Source organism: Rhopilema esculentum, chromosome 20 (genome assembly GCF_057945365.1).
Source record: "Rhopilema esculentum isolate cy_ngs chromosome 20, ASM5794536v1, whole genome shotgun sequence".
Lineage (NCBI taxonomy): Eukaryota > Metazoa > Cnidaria > Scyphozoa > Rhizostomeae > Rhizostomatidae > Rhopilema > Rhopilema esculentum.
In genome coordinates, this window is record NC_142834.1 from 2,743,055 (window position 1) to 2,760,111 (window position 17,057).

The 17,057-nt window shown below is 35.2% G+C and overlaps 2 protein-coding genes across 2 annotated transcripts; both read right to left on the minus strand.

Moving 5' to 3' along the window:
- Nucleotides 1–773: 773 nt before the first annotated feature.
- LOC135687104 (coatomer subunit epsilon) lies at nucleotides 774–8,282 on the minus strand. Its single transcript, XM_065203562.2, has 12 exons — nucleotides 8,127–8,282; nucleotides 7,100–7,162; nucleotides 6,664–6,764; nucleotides 6,220–6,316; nucleotides 5,702–5,751; nucleotides 4,873–4,926; nucleotides 4,447–4,468; nucleotides 3,657–3,716; nucleotides 2,876–3,031; nucleotides 2,389–2,457; nucleotides 1,252–1,326; nucleotides 774–928 (listed from the first exon to the last, which is right to left on the minus strand). Exons 1-12 carry the CDS (start codon nucleotides 8,223–8,225, stop codon nucleotides 875–877), a joined length of 900 nt encoding a protein of 299 aa, XP_065059634.1. The 5' UTR covers nucleotides 8,226–8,282; the 3' UTR covers nucleotides 774–874.
- A 1,206-nt stretch (nucleotides 8,283–9,488) lies between these two features.
- On the minus strand, nucleotides 9,489–17,005 carry LOC135687101 (lysosomal acid glucosylceramidase). The gene is made up of 8 exons (XM_065203559.2): nucleotides 16,846–17,005; nucleotides 15,866–16,233; nucleotides 15,080–15,298; nucleotides 14,328–14,577; nucleotides 12,220–12,410; nucleotides 11,269–11,453; nucleotides 10,491–10,625; nucleotides 9,489–10,337 (listed from the first exon to the last, which is right to left on the minus strand). The coding sequence occupies exons 2-8, from the start codon at nucleotides 16,209–16,211 to the stop codon at nucleotides 10,089–10,091; spliced, it is 1,575 nt and encodes a 524-aa protein (XP_065059631.2). The 5' UTR covers nucleotides 16,212–16,233; nucleotides 16,846–17,005; the 3' UTR covers nucleotides 9,489–10,088.
- Between the last annotated feature and the right edge of the window lie 52 nt (nucleotides 17,006–17,057).

Sequence of the window (17,057 nt, forward strand, 5' to 3'; positions counted from 1 at the left end):
AGAAAAAAGGCATTTTTGAAAGCTAGCAGACAAGAACTTTTTCATTTCATTTTTAGACGTAACATGTTTCAATTCCCAAGCAGACTGTTCATAAGCTGGGTCCTTCCAATATCCTACTACCAGATTACATTTGTACTGGTAAGTTTTTTGAAGGGTCTTTCATGCCTAGATAAAAACTGGGGCAAGTAACCAAATTAAAGCCATTCTTTGTTTTGCAGTAAAACTGTATATGTGTATGCTATTTAGGCTTACATCATTTTAGCAAGTAGATAAAAAACTTGGCTCGTTTCGAAATTTTTACCCCAGATTTTACCCCAGATATTTCCAGTTTGAATGGTTGAAAAGGAAAAGGCATACGAACAAATTAAAAAGGAGACAATATCAAACATGTGCAAAACTAAACGGGACCGATCCATATTTATGTGGATATGCAAGAAATTGGAGAGAACTTGAATTTTTTTTTGTCAATCGACTGGACACGGAAATAAAAAATCAGAGAGTCCTTTCAGGTTTCATCCAGTTTCACCAACCAAACAAGAGCTCAAGATATTTAAGAAGACTTTGTACTGAAACCAATCATTAAGCAATAAATACATAAATCAAAAGATGTTACCTAAAATAAAACTGAAAAAATAATGAGCTTTGCATAAAGTATATTTTTAGCTTACGAAAAAAGCTCCTCTGCATCATATTCCTCTAAATCACTTAAAAATATGAATCCTTGATATTTTTAGGGAGAGAACAGAATGGTGGACAAAAAAACTAGCCAAAAATATCAGTTATTTTGCATTTAAAACAATAATATAAATTCACTAGATATGTTTACACAGTAACTGCCGATAGTGGTTCATAAGTCCCTTTACATGCGAAAATTTCAGCTGCTAACTGATGCTGCATACTGCTCGGCAATTCGGTCGAAGTCTTTCTCCTGAAAAAAAAAAACATTTTAGTCTAAAGGAATGTCTTCAATATTTTCTATTCTTATGGTCTTTTATTTACAAAGTAAAACATGTGGCCTAGATATGTTTTAGGAAGGGAGATGCTAGGAATATGCTTATAATATTTCTAATACACGTGCATTTGTTGGGCACGCATCTGAATAAAATAGGCTTATTTACCCTGAAATAAGTAAATCAATTTAAAAAAATTGACAATTAATCAAAAATTAGAATATAATTTATGAAATTCCATTGTGTAAATCACTTTTCCATAAATGGAAGGCAAGTGGGATCCCAAATTAAGAAAAATTACCTTTGAGAAAAAGTCTTTCGTGAAGCGATGGTTGAAATTTGAATCTTTCATCTGTGATACATATCGATTGCTCACCTGCGACAATAAAAAAAATATTTTCATTAGAATTTAAAAAGTGATGATACGTCCAGTCCAATCCAGAGTCTGCACAAAAATTGGTGTAGGGGTTCCAGTTTTGAACTTTTCTGAGAACATTGTCCAACTATTCATTTTACAAATCTACAGCATTTCTCAGATGGTTTGAAAACTTTGCTTTGTAAAGAGCCTTGCAGCATTATGTTGTGAAAATGATACATACAAGCCTTGCCAAAATTTTGGAACACTTGCGCAAACCTAAAGGTTTTTTGGGAAAATCCCCCCCCCAGCAATTAAAATGTTGCCCAATCTCACCGTTTTGATAAAATAAATCAACATTGCGGGGGGGGGGGGGATAAGTGTGGACCAAAGGTAATATTTTGAAAAGGTAGTTATTGACTTGCTATGTCTGTTTCCATGCCGTCAGGGGAAGGCGTTCCAATTACAGTATAATCCGGTTATAACGTACTTTAGGGACCAGCGTATTAAGTACGTTATATCCGAAGTACGTTGTAGCGAGGGTAAGTAAAAATTGATTAAAACCATGCACACCTTTTTCCGGGACCAAGCACACCAGTACGTTAAATCCAAAAGCACGTAATAACCGAGTACGTTATAACGGGATTCTACTGTATTTTTGGCAAGGTTTGTAGCTCCAATATCGGGCCATATATTTTTCCATTTGGAAGGGTATTCAGAGACACTATCCCCAATTCAGAGACACTATTCAGAGACAAATATTTTCTCAGAAGCCATTATAACTTGGACCATTTAGCTTTATCCAAGAAAGGCTAAGCAAGACCCATCTACAAACCTGTTCTATGTTGATGATATCTTCGCACAGTCAAATGTTGATATCTATTCTAGATCAAAGGGCAAACTCTGTATTGGGGGAGGTGGGGTGTGAGGCTGTATGCCACCCACAATACGCCTCAACGGCTGTGTCTAAGATCGGAACTCGGATCAGAACTTGGCTTGAATGTTTAATGGATACAAATAGTTAAATCGATTTATTTCATTTTAAGAGCCACACGCACGAAAGAAAGTTAAAAACAGAAGTACCTCGGGTGCTTTTCCCAAATGCTGGCTTAGAACAGCAAGATTGATAAGTGTTGAGGCGTTATTACTATCCTGAGAAAGAAAAAAAAGAAGTCTTCGTAAGGCAAGGTCGGAACACGCCAATAAGACGCCAATAAGGTAGCAGAGGTCACTGCTAATAATGGGGCAAGAGAGGTCACTGCTAATAATGGGGCAAGAGAGGTCGCTGCTAATAATGGGGCAAGGGAGGTCGCTGCTAATAACAGGGTAGCCGAGGTCACTGCTAATAATGGGGCAAGGAGGTCGCTGCTAATAGGGTAGCCGCTGCTAATAGTGTCAATGAAATACTAACTCGAGGAACTTAAGCTGCAAATGGCAAGTGTTTTAACCAAAACATAATTATCCAATATAGGCAATTAATCTTTCTGTTTCCTATCCTTGCACTTGTATTTACACTTTATAAAAAAGAATGCCATTATAAAAACGTATTGACAGAAAGACTTCTGCATACTCTTTCAAGGGCTTCTTGCAACAAGCTTTCAGCGTCGTCAAATTTCCCCATGTGCATATAACAAGCCGCTTGCCCATTTAGCAGCATCACTGTTGGCGTGTACTTGTCTGCTAGTTCTTGGAAAATGTAATACGAATCTTGAGCTTTTTCTCCGCCCTACGAGTAAGAAAACACATAGATTGTCAAAGCAAATCACACAATCTTATATCTCAAACAAATCTCGCTCAACACATCACCGACGCCTCAGCTGTCAAATACTTGACTCTCGCCCTTGACCTTCCCTTTTCACCTTCACCCAACACCTTCAATCTTTAGCAAAAGGATGGTTAACTTTACGAGGGGCGTTGGGAAATTCTTGAAGTTTGGTCTGGGTCATTCCATGTCAATTCACCAGGGCATTGCACCACACCTTACCAAACCAGCTGAAATTTGGCACAAATGTTCCCAACAATATGATATAAAAATGTGCCAATCCATTCCATGATAGCCCTAACCATTGTTTATCTCAATCTCCTATTGTTTACATCGTAAAATCATTCAAAAAATTACGTTTTAGTTGTTTAACTTGCATAGCTATGAAACGATGGAGCACAACCCAGGTACAGGTATCCTAGTCTAAAAATAACTTTTGCAAGCATCAGGTCATATTCTTTACTGGTACAAAGTTTCATCCTTGTATCCACGGGAAAATTGAACTGCTAAGAAACTTTACTCTATGACTAGTTGAAAGTCTATAGTACTGACTAACAATGATTCTGTAAGATATTAGATAGACACTCACCACAGCCAAATTAAACCAAGCAGTAGCCAACTGTGTCAATGTTGCATCTTCATCGATTTCCTGAAGAAAAAAATCATCTTTGGAAACATTTCGAAATACAAATAGTTTCAATCCAGTTACTTTATAGGCCTTTGTAATGCACAATTTAAAAATGACAACAAAAAAGCAGATGTAATCTATGGTACTACATGCTAAACATGATGTTTTCTCGTTTTTTGTGCTAGTTTCAAATTGGTTAAGGTTCATTCATTCATTCATTCATTCATTCATTCATTCATTCATTCATTCATTCATTCATTCATTCATTCATTCATTCATTCATTCATTCATTCATTCATTCATTCATTCATTCATTCATTCATTCATTCATTCATTCATTCATTCATTCATTCATTCATTCATTCATTATTTAGAATATAATAAAATTTTCTTAGTACTATCTTGGAATTATTTAGAATATAATAAAATTTTCTTGGTACTATCTTGGAATTATTTAGAATATAATAAAATTATCTTGGTCAGTTCCCATTTGTGTCTCTTGTAGAATCTCAACATTTGTTGCAAAAGAACAATTATACAAGGAAATCTGTCTTGCAAACAAAATGTGCTGCAATACATCCCTTGCAATTTTCCTTCAAGATCACTAAGCCAATCAAATTTATTCTTCATTTGGAAAACAAACAATAATATTTTGTTGGTTCCAGATTTTTAAAAGAATAGAAATGGTTTAATTTAAAATGAAATCAAAGGCCTAACTCCAATTGCAAATTATAAAACTCATTTTACAAACCTGCATTCTTTTAAGCTCTTTCCTAAAAACAGGAGTTAAAAGTTAAAAAATAAACAGTTTTCTACATTTAAAATGACATTCAACTTAAAGATTGAAGCAACATGAAAATGACTACAGTCTACGATGGACTTGATAAACTGTAAATTGTTGAAGATAATCGAGCTTTTTGGATTAATAATAACTTGATTCTTACCAGATTCATAACTTGCATATCTCCATTTCAACAAGCAATGTATTGAGTATCCTCTTAGTTTACTCAACTGCCTACTTTCCGAATAGATTTATAATATTTTTAGGATTGCTTTTTATAATCATCATAATTTGAAAATAAACGAATCCATTTTATTTCAATCTCTTGCATAAAAAGTAGAAAAATGATTTTTCATAACAAACAAAATTTCAGAAAATAAAGGTACAATAGTCAACCTTGCTAGGTCAATCCTATCCATTGCAACATACATTTGAACTGATAATGCTTCGCTGAAAGAAACAAAATGGAAATTCAACAAATGATGAAATTCTATGGTACAGCTGGTACCGTCAGAAAACCTTTTAGAAATACACTATAACATTAAAGGCACTGTGTCTTGAACAATTTCACTGGCCACTTGAATTCTCAATATTTTTCGTGCCAAGCCTATTGTTAATTCTGAACAGTTGACTGATGGGACAAAGTGCTTTTAACATCTCCATTAAAGTAATTTCATAGCTTGAAGGACATGGAATAAAAATGTTTCAGTAAGAAAAAATACACACATATCAATGTTTAAAAGAGGCCAACTATAAGAAAAAAGGTCTTAAAAGCATAGAGACATCAACACTGGTTATAAGCCACATTTTGTAGAAATCAACAAACTGGAGTGCTGGGTGGAAATGGTATTAATCCTACTCCTGAGTTAATTTTCCTTTTTTTAATGCTCCTTGAGTAAATGCTCCAGATTGGTTGTATAGCCTTTAGGAGTTAACGATTGAAGATTGAAGAAGCACAGATGGCTGGAGGGTTACACTAGTTTTCCCAAAATCTGATATTTCTAGTTTAATTTTGTAATTGATTAACCAAATAAAAGTCCAAAACCTTGTAGCAAAATGCATGGTTGAAACTATGAAGCTAAAATCTTTTTCTGAATATTTATGCACAATTTATTTGGTAACCATTTCGTTTTTCTTGTGGCTTAATAAAATCTTTTAAATGAAACAAGAAGTTTGAAATGAAGCCTTCAAATACTCAAGAAATAGCTTCCAATAAAAAACTCACCTCTCTAGAGCTTGTGACTGATGTAAGCATCTCAAGGCTGAATCATAATCCTGCAAAACAGGAAAAACATTATAGAGCTTATAAATAACAAACAGACAATAGAAAAATAAATAAATTTATAACAAAATAACAGTGGTTTGTAACAGTGAATAAAATAAAAGGAATGTTTGATCATTCAGTTTACTGAATATACAAGTCAACTTAATTTCGAGGATCATTAAATAGTACAATAGACATCAATTTTTGCTTGTGAAGCTCATTCAAAGGTTAATGCTATCCTTCCATCCAGTACCATATTTATTCACAATCTCTTTTGCTTTATATGGATCATTCTTAAAGCTTTTTTAAATTGTTGACATCCCCAACAATTCATGATAAATATCATCATCATAAAACAAAAGGCTTTTATTGAAATAAAGGAATGTATTTATTCTATATCATTGTTTTTTTTAAAAATGAAAAGGTAAATGCTGATAAAAATATGAATAACAAAAACTTGGAGCTTGTCTTGTAATTACCTGTTCATGGAAGTAAATTGTTGATGCAATCAGAAGAAAGTATTCGCTGAAATCACTTGAATTTATCTTTGCCTCTAACTGCTTTAGTATATGCTCTCTATAAAGAAAGGAAAAATTTGGTTTTAATAAAGGTAGTTATAAAAAGTCAATGCAGTTTTCTAGAAAAATATGATCGAATTTTTCGTTGCAATGCTGAAAAAAATGTGACTCTTTCCTTACCATTTCTGAACTTTTTGTTAAAAAATACTCAAATTTATTCTTTTTATTACAGCTTTCCTAAGATAATCAACTTTGTGTTATCATTTTACATTTTATATTCTGAAAAAATCATATCAAAAATAAACAAATTTAACTTATAGGACAAAGAATTATTGCCTGTTACCTATAAGACAAAAGATTCCAAAGAATATCTTTGGGTCAGTCAGAATCCGACAACAGACTTACTTTTTCCCTGGGTTTTGTAAATAGTCTGCAAGGACTCTAATTGCTTGAACTTCTCCTGGAGATGACCCCTTTACCTCATCTAGCACTACACCATATTTTCCCTGTTTAAGAGTAATAGTACAAAGTATTAATGACAAAGAAAAAAACATATGAATTGTTTGTTTTATTGAAGAAAATTGTTTCAAGGTTTCAGTGGGGAGATTTACAATGGTGCCTCCCTTGTTACCAAGAATCTTTCAAAAGTTCTGAAAACAAATTATTTTGCATACAATACTTCAATTATTTCTGATACTAGATATGTTAATGAATTTAATGGGGTGTAATGAAATATGGGTTTCAATGATAACACAGTTGAGATCATGTTAAATTGTCCCATTGCAATTAGCAGATAAGAAAAAATAGAAATTAAATATCAAACATGGGTTTTTAATCTTACCTGTGCAGTATATGCTCGATATAAGAAAACATCCCTTTCTATTCTGAGATCTGGTGTTGATGGCTGTGAAATGAAATCAACAAGTTTAGCAGGCACAAAAAATGGTAACCAAATGTAATAGGCATAAGAAACAGAACAGAAAGACAGTGGCCATATAAAGAACCTTATTACATAAAATTGACATAATGCAGTAGTGAACACAGCTTAAACACTAAAGCATCATACAATCATAAATTTGATGTTTATTCAGAATGACATTCATGTTTATAGCTGCTTTAATAATTACAAAATATGCCACTACCCTGGTGCTGTAAAAGAAAAAGTTTGATGTTACATAAAAAGACTGGCAGCAAAAGATACATGGTGTCAATTTCTCATTGCCGATGGCTTTGTATAGTGGAGAATTTCAATCCCATTGAAGATTTTTAATTATAAAGAAACCATATTAGGTAAATTTAAAGTAATTTTCAGTACCCTCACTGCAAAGGAAGAAAGTACATTTCACAAACTACTTAGTCACAAAGAATTAATGAATGATAATTACAATTTAAGAAATTTTTGTTTATATAACCAAGTTCTATTCTGACCAAAAGGACATAAAAAGCATTCTAAAAGGGGGTGAACCAAAACGAGGCACTTTACCTCAAGTTTCTAAAAACATTTAGAGAGGACATGCGCCCTGTGCCCCTTGGTTCCTTATTTGTGCTCCATAAGTATAGATCTGTTTTGCTAGGAAATGTATCAAATGATAAAAGTTGTCTGGAAAAACAAGGAGCTTTTCTTCTGCTCTTCCACAATTTGACTGAGATGCCGGGTAGGGCAAGCAAGAAGTCTTCCAAAGCATGAAAAAGTTTTCATTTTTAGTCTCGAACGTACATGTGTCTTTTTAGGTCGGCAAGATATAAAATATTTTCTATAACCAAACCGACACACATCTGTCCGGGTGTCGTCCGTCACGACATTATCAAATATACAACACCGTCCTTACTGGATCAATCATGAATTTATCACTAAAAGATAAATTTACCTTTACACGCTGTGCCTCATTTATACAATGCTGAAAATTGCCTATGTAAAACGCATTTCTTAGCTCGAAAAGCTCGTCCACGTCACCACCGGCAGCCATCTTGTTATCTTCCTTCGAAGTTTCTCATTTTTTTCTGAAACGAGGCTAAGTAGAGTTGTCATAATTGCTGTCGTCATCAAACTGATGACATCCTCACAAAGTACATAACTGTAAATGGTATATAAAGACACGACTACATACAAGTATAAAAGTTAAGAAGCAGAAAAGCATCAAATATTGCCTAACACACCGAGGTAAACATAAGTTAAGGAGCCGAGACCCTAATGTAGTTATTGATTTAGCCCGGCACCGCAGAGCATTGAGAGTAGTGAGGGGTCCAAAATAAGTGGGGAGGGAGGGGGGCTAAAATTGATAGAAAAGAGGCATGATTGGTAGTTGATTTCTTATATTTCTAATGAAAAGTGGGGCTCTATAGCCCCCAGATTCCTCTCCGCGGCACATGTTAGCTCCATATTTCCCCTAAAAGTGAACGAAATGTCCATGGAGTATCGGTGACCATAGTACATTTTGTGTTGTACGAAAAAGTATCATTTGTTGTATCGAAAAAGAAAATGTTGCATAATTTGAACTTACTATGTGTTGAACAACTGTATCTGAACAGAACTATAAAAGCAAGGAAACATCACTAAAGGAAAAAGGGACAATCGTTCTTCGTACATTGAGTTCTGTCTCAGTTTATCGTTTTAATAATGTTTCTGGAAGACATGAGCCAAACTGTGGCATTACCTGTAAAGGCAGGCAGGGTGTTTCTTTACATAGATTTTATTATAGGCCAATAAGTCTACTCACAACACTTTCTAAGGTATTTGAAAAAGCAATAGAGCTTCCACTTTCTCCATCTCTTGAAGAAAAGTTTTCGAAATTCTTATGCGCATAAACAAAACACCTGTCTCCCCAGCACGCTCTTTTCAGACGTATTAAGGACTGGAAAACAGAACTGGAAAGGAACAAACATATTGTTGCTGTCCTTATGGATTAATCAAAAGCCTTTGACTGTCTATGGTGTAGATAAAAATTATCTTTTTCTCATACAAAACAATCGTTCTTCGTACATTGAGTTCTGTCTCAGTTCAACATTTTAAAATTCCAATAGGAAATGTTTCTGGAAGACATGAGCTAAGTTCTCTTTTGGTTAAAATAATTATCCTGCGCTTCCCTGTGTTCAGAAGCCATACAGTACAGGGGAATAACGGCCTGAAAACAGGGGATCATTTGTTAATAATTCAAAACAGTGGATTTCATCGTATCATTTTCAATAAAACTAAAATGTTTTCCACGTGAGATACAAATAAAATATTGGTTGCCCCGAGGTGATACACACGGAAACAACTTGTAAAAGATAAATTGATATTTATATTTGCGATTTCGTGTGGAAATACCTGTTACCTATTTCAGTCAAAACTTAACAAAGCACAAAAATAAACTTTGAATTACAAATTGAACAAAGTAGGACATTGCGTGGTAAAGTTCTTAAAATTATACACTTATTGAATTCATTTACATATAAAAACATTCATATAAAATAGCTAAAATTAAGAATTAAATCTAACATCAATAAAATCGCTTTTTAAATCAACAAAGCTGTTAAAATGATGCCAAGCATAATTTTTTTAAAAATTTAGTTTCAGAGTACACTAGCGTTCGTACAAAAGTCAGTTTAAACATTATACACAATTTGCAAATACACAATTCTATAGTAAAGGTGCTGTGAGGAATGCAAAATTGCGAGGTTGTCATTCAACTTAAAAGAATCAAAACCTACACGGGATTTGTGACATGATTTTATTGCAAAATAATATCGATATTTCATCAAAAGTAATTTATCTTTCAAAACATAGAAACAATTTTTATTTCAAATTATTATTCATTAATTTAATGTTTTCCAGTATACTGATTTCGTTGCTAGAAGTTCCATTTAAATGTTTGTATAGATCGGGGTGGGATGTGCCAAACAATGTCTCCGATGCTCGCTTCAGATACTTGTAAAGTGAAAGCTTTGGGTTGACGATTCAAGACGACAAGAACACGGGTATTGCTCGGGGTGAGAAAAGCAATGTATTCCAGTGAGGTTTCACGATCAGCTTTGGAAAATATTCTCACAGAGCCAGGCTCGACGAACCGACTGAAATGACCCATGTGGTAGAATGTTGGCTGAGAAAAAAAAATTGCCATAAAGAAATGCGAATGAAAGATATGAATTGATGTAAATAAGCTTAACGAAAGATAGGATTATGCACTGTAATATTCCCAAACTAAAGATTGAATAATTGCCAAACGACTGACAACATGTTAAGTTATACATACCTGTTTGTATATAACCATGTTTTCAAAGTCAGCAATAATCGGGGAATCGACGAAGTTTTTGACCCAGTTCGGGCCACCTTGCATATTGAGAACAAGGTTCCAGTCTGTCCAGCCCACAGACCAGTGATTCAGATCCTGGAAACGAGAGACAATTAAATGTGACAAATACTTGTTCCACGAGAGGATGAATTTTTATCCTAAATACGGTTGGCATTACATGAACACGTTTCAAAAAGAGAAAAGTCAATATTTTCGTGAATATCGCAAATGCGCTCAGAATAATTAATGAATAACCTTGATGATTAAACTCATGATTAAATTTTTTTTCAAAAACGTGGAGCATTATTAATGTTGAATTATTTTCTCTTATTTTTCCTGTACTTAAGGAGCATGATACTGAAATATTTTTCTAAAATAAGAAGAATTAAATTTTCATCTTTGCAGTCTTAGTACAATATTTCTCTAGAAATGATAAAAATATGGATAAAAATCTAAGAATAGTTCCTTCATCTTTTAAAGTATAACCTACAACGAATTTCAAGCAACTTTCCTTCGGCTTCCTTAAACATTTCATTGAATGAGCAGTTAAGAGGAATTAGGATTAACTTTGCTTGGCAAATCATTCGATGTCAAATCGTTCGATTTCAAGACATTCAATATAAATGGATGTGACAACGTAGGGATGTCTTTAAGGGTGTTTGTTAATTCAATCTACTAGGGCTACAATTCTTTCACGCTTACAAGAAAACGAACAATCATGTAAAGATGGCAAATTTACCTGCATTATGTAGTGACCATATTCTTCGCCTCTTTCCCAGTTTCCCAAGGAAACGCCATGACCATCGTAGCCATAACCAGCACAGGCTTCGGTTGAGAGGATAAATACATCCGGGAATTTGGAGTGTGTGTCATCTAGAAAGGCCGGTGGGACCCAAGGATCCATATACCAGTGCACGCCGATTCCTGGAAGAGGAAGTGGAGTGAAGTATAGATATTGCAAAGATTCGAGAAAATCTTAACAAACGGTATAACATCAAAGATTAGATTCTAAATTATCTATTTGTCAATAGTCTATATGTCAGATTTATTTAAATTACTTCTAAGGATATGGGAAAGTGCAAATTCAAAACATTCCAGGTCAAACATTTTTGAAACATCTTTATTTGCTGGGAGCGATAAGAACGAAGAGATGAGAGAGAGAAAGTTTTTTAATGAGTGAGGCAGCCCCCCATCCTGAAGTCAAAAATCATGGGCAAGAAACGAATTTATTATTACGCATGCTCTCTGACTCCAGGATGGAGGGGTGCCTCGCGATTTTTACTAGCTTGTCTCCCCAACAATAATGCTTGTTCGGGAGGTGAATCATGCCCGTCCTCCAGACCATGCACTAGCCCCCGTTTCAGGGTTATTGCACATGCGCATTTTCACTTGAAGCCCTGGTGGGAATTTCAAGAGTTATGTGGTCATACTGTTATTAATGCGCATGTGCCATGCCACTGTGACACTGATTGGTTGAAGATGGTATTGTTTATGTTCTGACGTTTTAAAATCTGAAGAGTGTCAGACGAAAAGCTTTAGTTTACTCAAATGTTTGCTTTTTTCAAAGCCATTTTCAAGTTGTGTACCACCAAAAGATTTTTTACGGTATTGTTTCGAGACAAAGGACCAAAGGTTTCGTCTCCCGAACAAAATTTGAATCATTAAAAAACCACTCATCTCTTCTCCTTACCTGATACATATTTCTTTGCTTCTGGATCACCAAGAATAACATTTGCCCAATGTGTTACAAAAAGACGCTGGTCATCAAGCATCATCAGCTTCACATCTTTGTATCCATGAGCGACCAGCGCTGGGCCTAAATCTTTCTTGATAAAATCTCGCTCCAATTCTGCAGTAAAACCCATGCACTGAAACGCATAGCTTAAAAGGATAAATTCAAAAACGGTATCAATCATGTGTTTCTCCAGCTTTAAAATTCTAACATGAATTAATTCAACCTGACCATTTTTCATAATACCTTCGTTTCTTGAAGGCACGAAGGTCGATGCTAAGTACTCCTGTTTCTCAACGCTTTAGGAAATTATAATAATAAATGTCATTAATTTGCACATTAAGTTCCTATATTTAATATTTCATGCTAGGAAATTTCCCAGTCTTTGAGGTTTTTCATAGCTGCAAGCATTGAGACCTGTCAATGTTTCTATTCTTTACAAATTCCAGTGACCATTCTATCAAGAGGTTCGCTTCTGTTCCAATGCTATGCTTAGATGAGGGAGGTTCATTTTTATTCCGTGTCTAAATTTTTATGCCAACCAGCCAATCATGTTTATGGATTTCTTGCCCAGTACATGCTTCGTTAAGCGAGTTTCTTATAAAAAAGTGAGTGCATGCGATCATATCACTTTGCATTATCAGTGGCGGTTTTAAGGGGGTTCAGGGGGGCCATGGTCCCAGGTCCCGCGCTTACCGTAGCCAAAAGGGGCCCCATACCTAAGAAAAAAGATAGAAATTGTAAAGAACAAGGGTCCCGCAGATGTTTTTGGCCCAAGGCCCCGCAATCACTAAAACCGCCACTGTGCACTATTTAATTCTCATAATTACAGCAGTAGAAGTAGCATAAAACATACATGGACACGTCTACGCAACTTTGGGCATCTAAGGTAGGTAGATACACGGACATCTATAGATATGGTTATAGATAGAATCAAGGCCAATAAATATTTAATTGTGGATTATGCAGGCAGTGGCATAGATAGGAAAATTCATAGGAGGGGCGAGAAATTTAGATTTTCCGATATTTTATAGGAGCTGCTATTTTTTTCAGAAATTTGGACATAACATCACGTAAGTCACGTGCCATAAATCATACTATCCGAAGATTGTTCTTGCTTTTTTCTCTGAAAAAGGCATTTCTAAGTGCTATACCTAAGTGCTGAAAGAGATCGAAACCAGCAAATTCAGCTTTAAGATATTTTCTCTCAAAATGTAACACTTGAATAAAAAAAGCCAACGATGTCGAATTTCTGACAAGATCAGAAGTTTTCCGACAAAACAGCAGTTTACCTTTTCAGGGTTTCTTTGCCCCCTCTGACCCCCCTTTATCAACACCTGTGTATACAGGGTAGTTAGTAACCTGAGTTCAAGATCCCAAAGCTCTGTACCGGCCGTTCACTTCGAGTTAATGGAAAACCACGTTTTCACAGCTACCGTGTTGTTTATTAATTATGCAGAATTATTTCATCGAATAACTAATTTTTCCTCGATCTCTAGGAAAATGCTCGGACAAGGTTTTGCGCTCGGTTACACCTGGGGCTCAGGCTAGATAGGTAGATGGTCTGAAAATGTTTATCGCGTTACGTAGTATTGCACAAGCCCTACTGCTGCAAACATAGGCAATAAACCTCTTAAGTGAATTAAAAATGGCAGCCAACATTTTTTACTGTAAATACATTTTTGGCTATATGCGTATCTTCTAATCTCTTTCCCATGTTCTAATTTTTTATTGTTCTAGTTATTTCACTGGCCATTCCTATTTGTTAGACTACACAATAGACCTATTGTTACGGAGCCAATCGGCTAATCTTCAATGTTAAGCCTATTATTAATGCCAAAAAAATCAATACTTGTCTAAATGAATACATAGGCTTGTTGGATCTTATTACGGGCAAAATAGCTCATTTTACTAATTCGGAGCAGAGATTTACTTCAAACAGAAAACCTACATTTGTTCCCAATTGTAAATTTTTTTGAATCGATGAAGGGCAAGATTTTTCTAAAGGTTCAATAATCAAAGATTAAAATATTGGATAGAAGCAAGAAAAATAAAAAGGATCATACCTTGGGGATAGGCCTGCATTTGGCTCGTTTTCGACAGTCAGTCCCCAAAACTTGACACCATTTTTCTCATATTCTTGAAGGAACCTGATAAAATAATTTGCCCATGTCTTGTAGTACTCTCCGCTCACATTTCCAATCAATTTTCCTGGGTTTTGCATTTTCTTGTTCGTCTTCATCCAAGCCGGTGCTGCCCAGGGACTCGCAAACAACCTAATTTCTTGCTTTGATGTCTCTTTAGCTCTTTTAATTGCTGAAAAAGTCAACAACACAACTTTTTATCAATAAGAAACTTGAGACACAAAAACACAAATGAAAATCGAGGACATTTTCTATTTCCTAGCAGCAGCATTGTTTTAATGGCTAAATCATTTGTTTCTAAATAACTGTTCTTGGCTCAGTGTAACAATAAACAGGGTCCACCCAACTCATCTTAAACTGGAGGGGCCACCAATGTAAAATAGGCATCCTCTTACCCCCCCTTTAGCCCCAATTGTGACAAACACTTTGCTGCTGCTGTTTTGGTTGTGGACATTGGTTCAATGTATTTGCTCTAATCTAATGGTTTATCTATACAAACAATGTAAGCTTATTGTACTATTTTATTTATGAAAAAAGAGGCTTTGACCCTGATAAATAAACTTATTTCAATTCTAAGTTAATGAAAATGGTACTTGATTTAAAAGATAATGACAAATGTGGATAAAACTCTTGATAAAATCCTAAAAAGCAAAGTTTTAAACATATGCATTTACCTGGAATCTTAAGTATTAAGTCCTCAGCAGTCAGCTGGAACTTTTCAAGCTTGAAATCTCCTTCATGATCATCATATGAATAAACACGTGTAGAAAAATCACAGCTTGCTATGGGCACTCTTCCAACAGTGTAACCAATGCCATTCTTTGAAAAATAGGCATCAAATACCTTCTGCTGAAGGGCCTCACTTAAATTGAAAATATTCAAAGTGGCTGCATCTGGAAAGAAAATTGAAGAAAAATTGATAATTATTAAGAGCTTTCTACAAACAATGTTTGAAATCTGAAAGCCTTCAAAGAGTGGAGCTTGTACTTTGGACAGCAAAAGAATATTTCTAGGATAAGGACTTCATAAGCTCCAAACTGTGGATTTTGGGTGGATAATGAAGGGGGGGGGGGGTGTCTTAATGGCTGAATTTGATTTCAAGAGAGCTGTATCAAGTAAATTGATTATCATGTTTAGGCTTTAGCTAAAAATACCCCCTAAAAGTAGAGGCAAATTTGAGACACTTGATGCAAGGGGCTGGTTGTGATCTCATTCTGAGCCCAAAAAACTAAATTGGACAGGTGGTGTTGAGATTTTCTACCCCCCCCCCCCCCCCTCCCCTGACCAGTTTAATTATGATATCCCTGATACTAAAAAACACAAGCTCCAACTTTCAATGGGGGAGGGGGAGGGGGTAGAAGTTGGACTGTACGTACATGCTACTTAGCACATGTTTAGGGGTTTGCCTCAATAGCTTTATCTCAAAAGATTGTAGGTGGGGTAACATAAGAAAAACTGACCTGTGAAAGCTCCTCCAAATCCAAATATAGTTTGGAAATGAACTGAGGCATTGATTTGCAGTTTGACATCAACTTGATCATTGACTGCTTCTCTCTTAACTTCATTCACAGACTCATTAAACCTCTGACCATCCTTGGTGCTTGTATACACAACATAGTGACCAGCTAATAGGGATGGCTCTTCATCAACAAATTCATCACAATATGTATCATTACAGACACAAACTATTGATCCATGGCCAAAATCTTTTTGAACACATGGCACATATGTTGAGAACCCAGTTCCAAGAAGCAGAAATGCAGGGAGCAGAACTAGGGATGGAGCTAAAAACACTTCAAACTTCATCACTCTTTGTTAATCTCACTTCCTAGAAAAAATGTTATGAACTTAGAAAACAAAACAAAGAGACAATTTTATGGAATATCTAGCATTTATCTAGCAATTCTTTCCTTCAAAGAGAATTGGGTCAGCGGTGCAGGCTGGCATTTACCTCGCAGCTGGGCCTGCAGAAATTTTGGATGTTGTTCCAGGAAATAGTCTGTCTTGTATTTGTATTCAATTGTTTGGTTCTGTTAGCCTTGATATATCAAATTTTAGAATTGTTTTTGTATTTAATTGTATTGTTAGTATGTAGAATTGTAAATAGGTTTGATTGATAATCAAATGAAACTGAACTGATAACACTAATTACGAAATATCAAAATAACCAAACAGGGACAATTACTGTGAATTTTACTAGACTTGCTGATTATGTGGCAAGACATTGTGCTTCTAAGAGCGTTGGAATTTTACATTCTGCCTATCTAAGACAGTTGCCACCTTTTCAGAATGAGCATCGGGTTTAAAACTGGTAATCAATAACTTGCGTAATGTTTTTCATCAAAAAGCAAAAAAGAAATGCCTGTGGCTCGTCATACTAAGTTATGTCTCATCATCTTTTTTTAAAATTTGGAAAAGGCAAAATTAAAAGCTATCTCACTTGATTAAAATTTGATTGCTCTCAATGAAACCAAAGCCCAAAATGCTAAAGAAATATTTTCTTAAACATAACTATAAAGAAAAGATGGTATTCTTGACTTTCTCTCTGGAACTCTTCCTCGTCGCCCTTCGCCTGTTGACATGCAGCCTCGATATGAGTTTCTCTAGATATACGCGGGAAGTCTGCGGTCTGCGGGAGACAGCTGCGTGGGA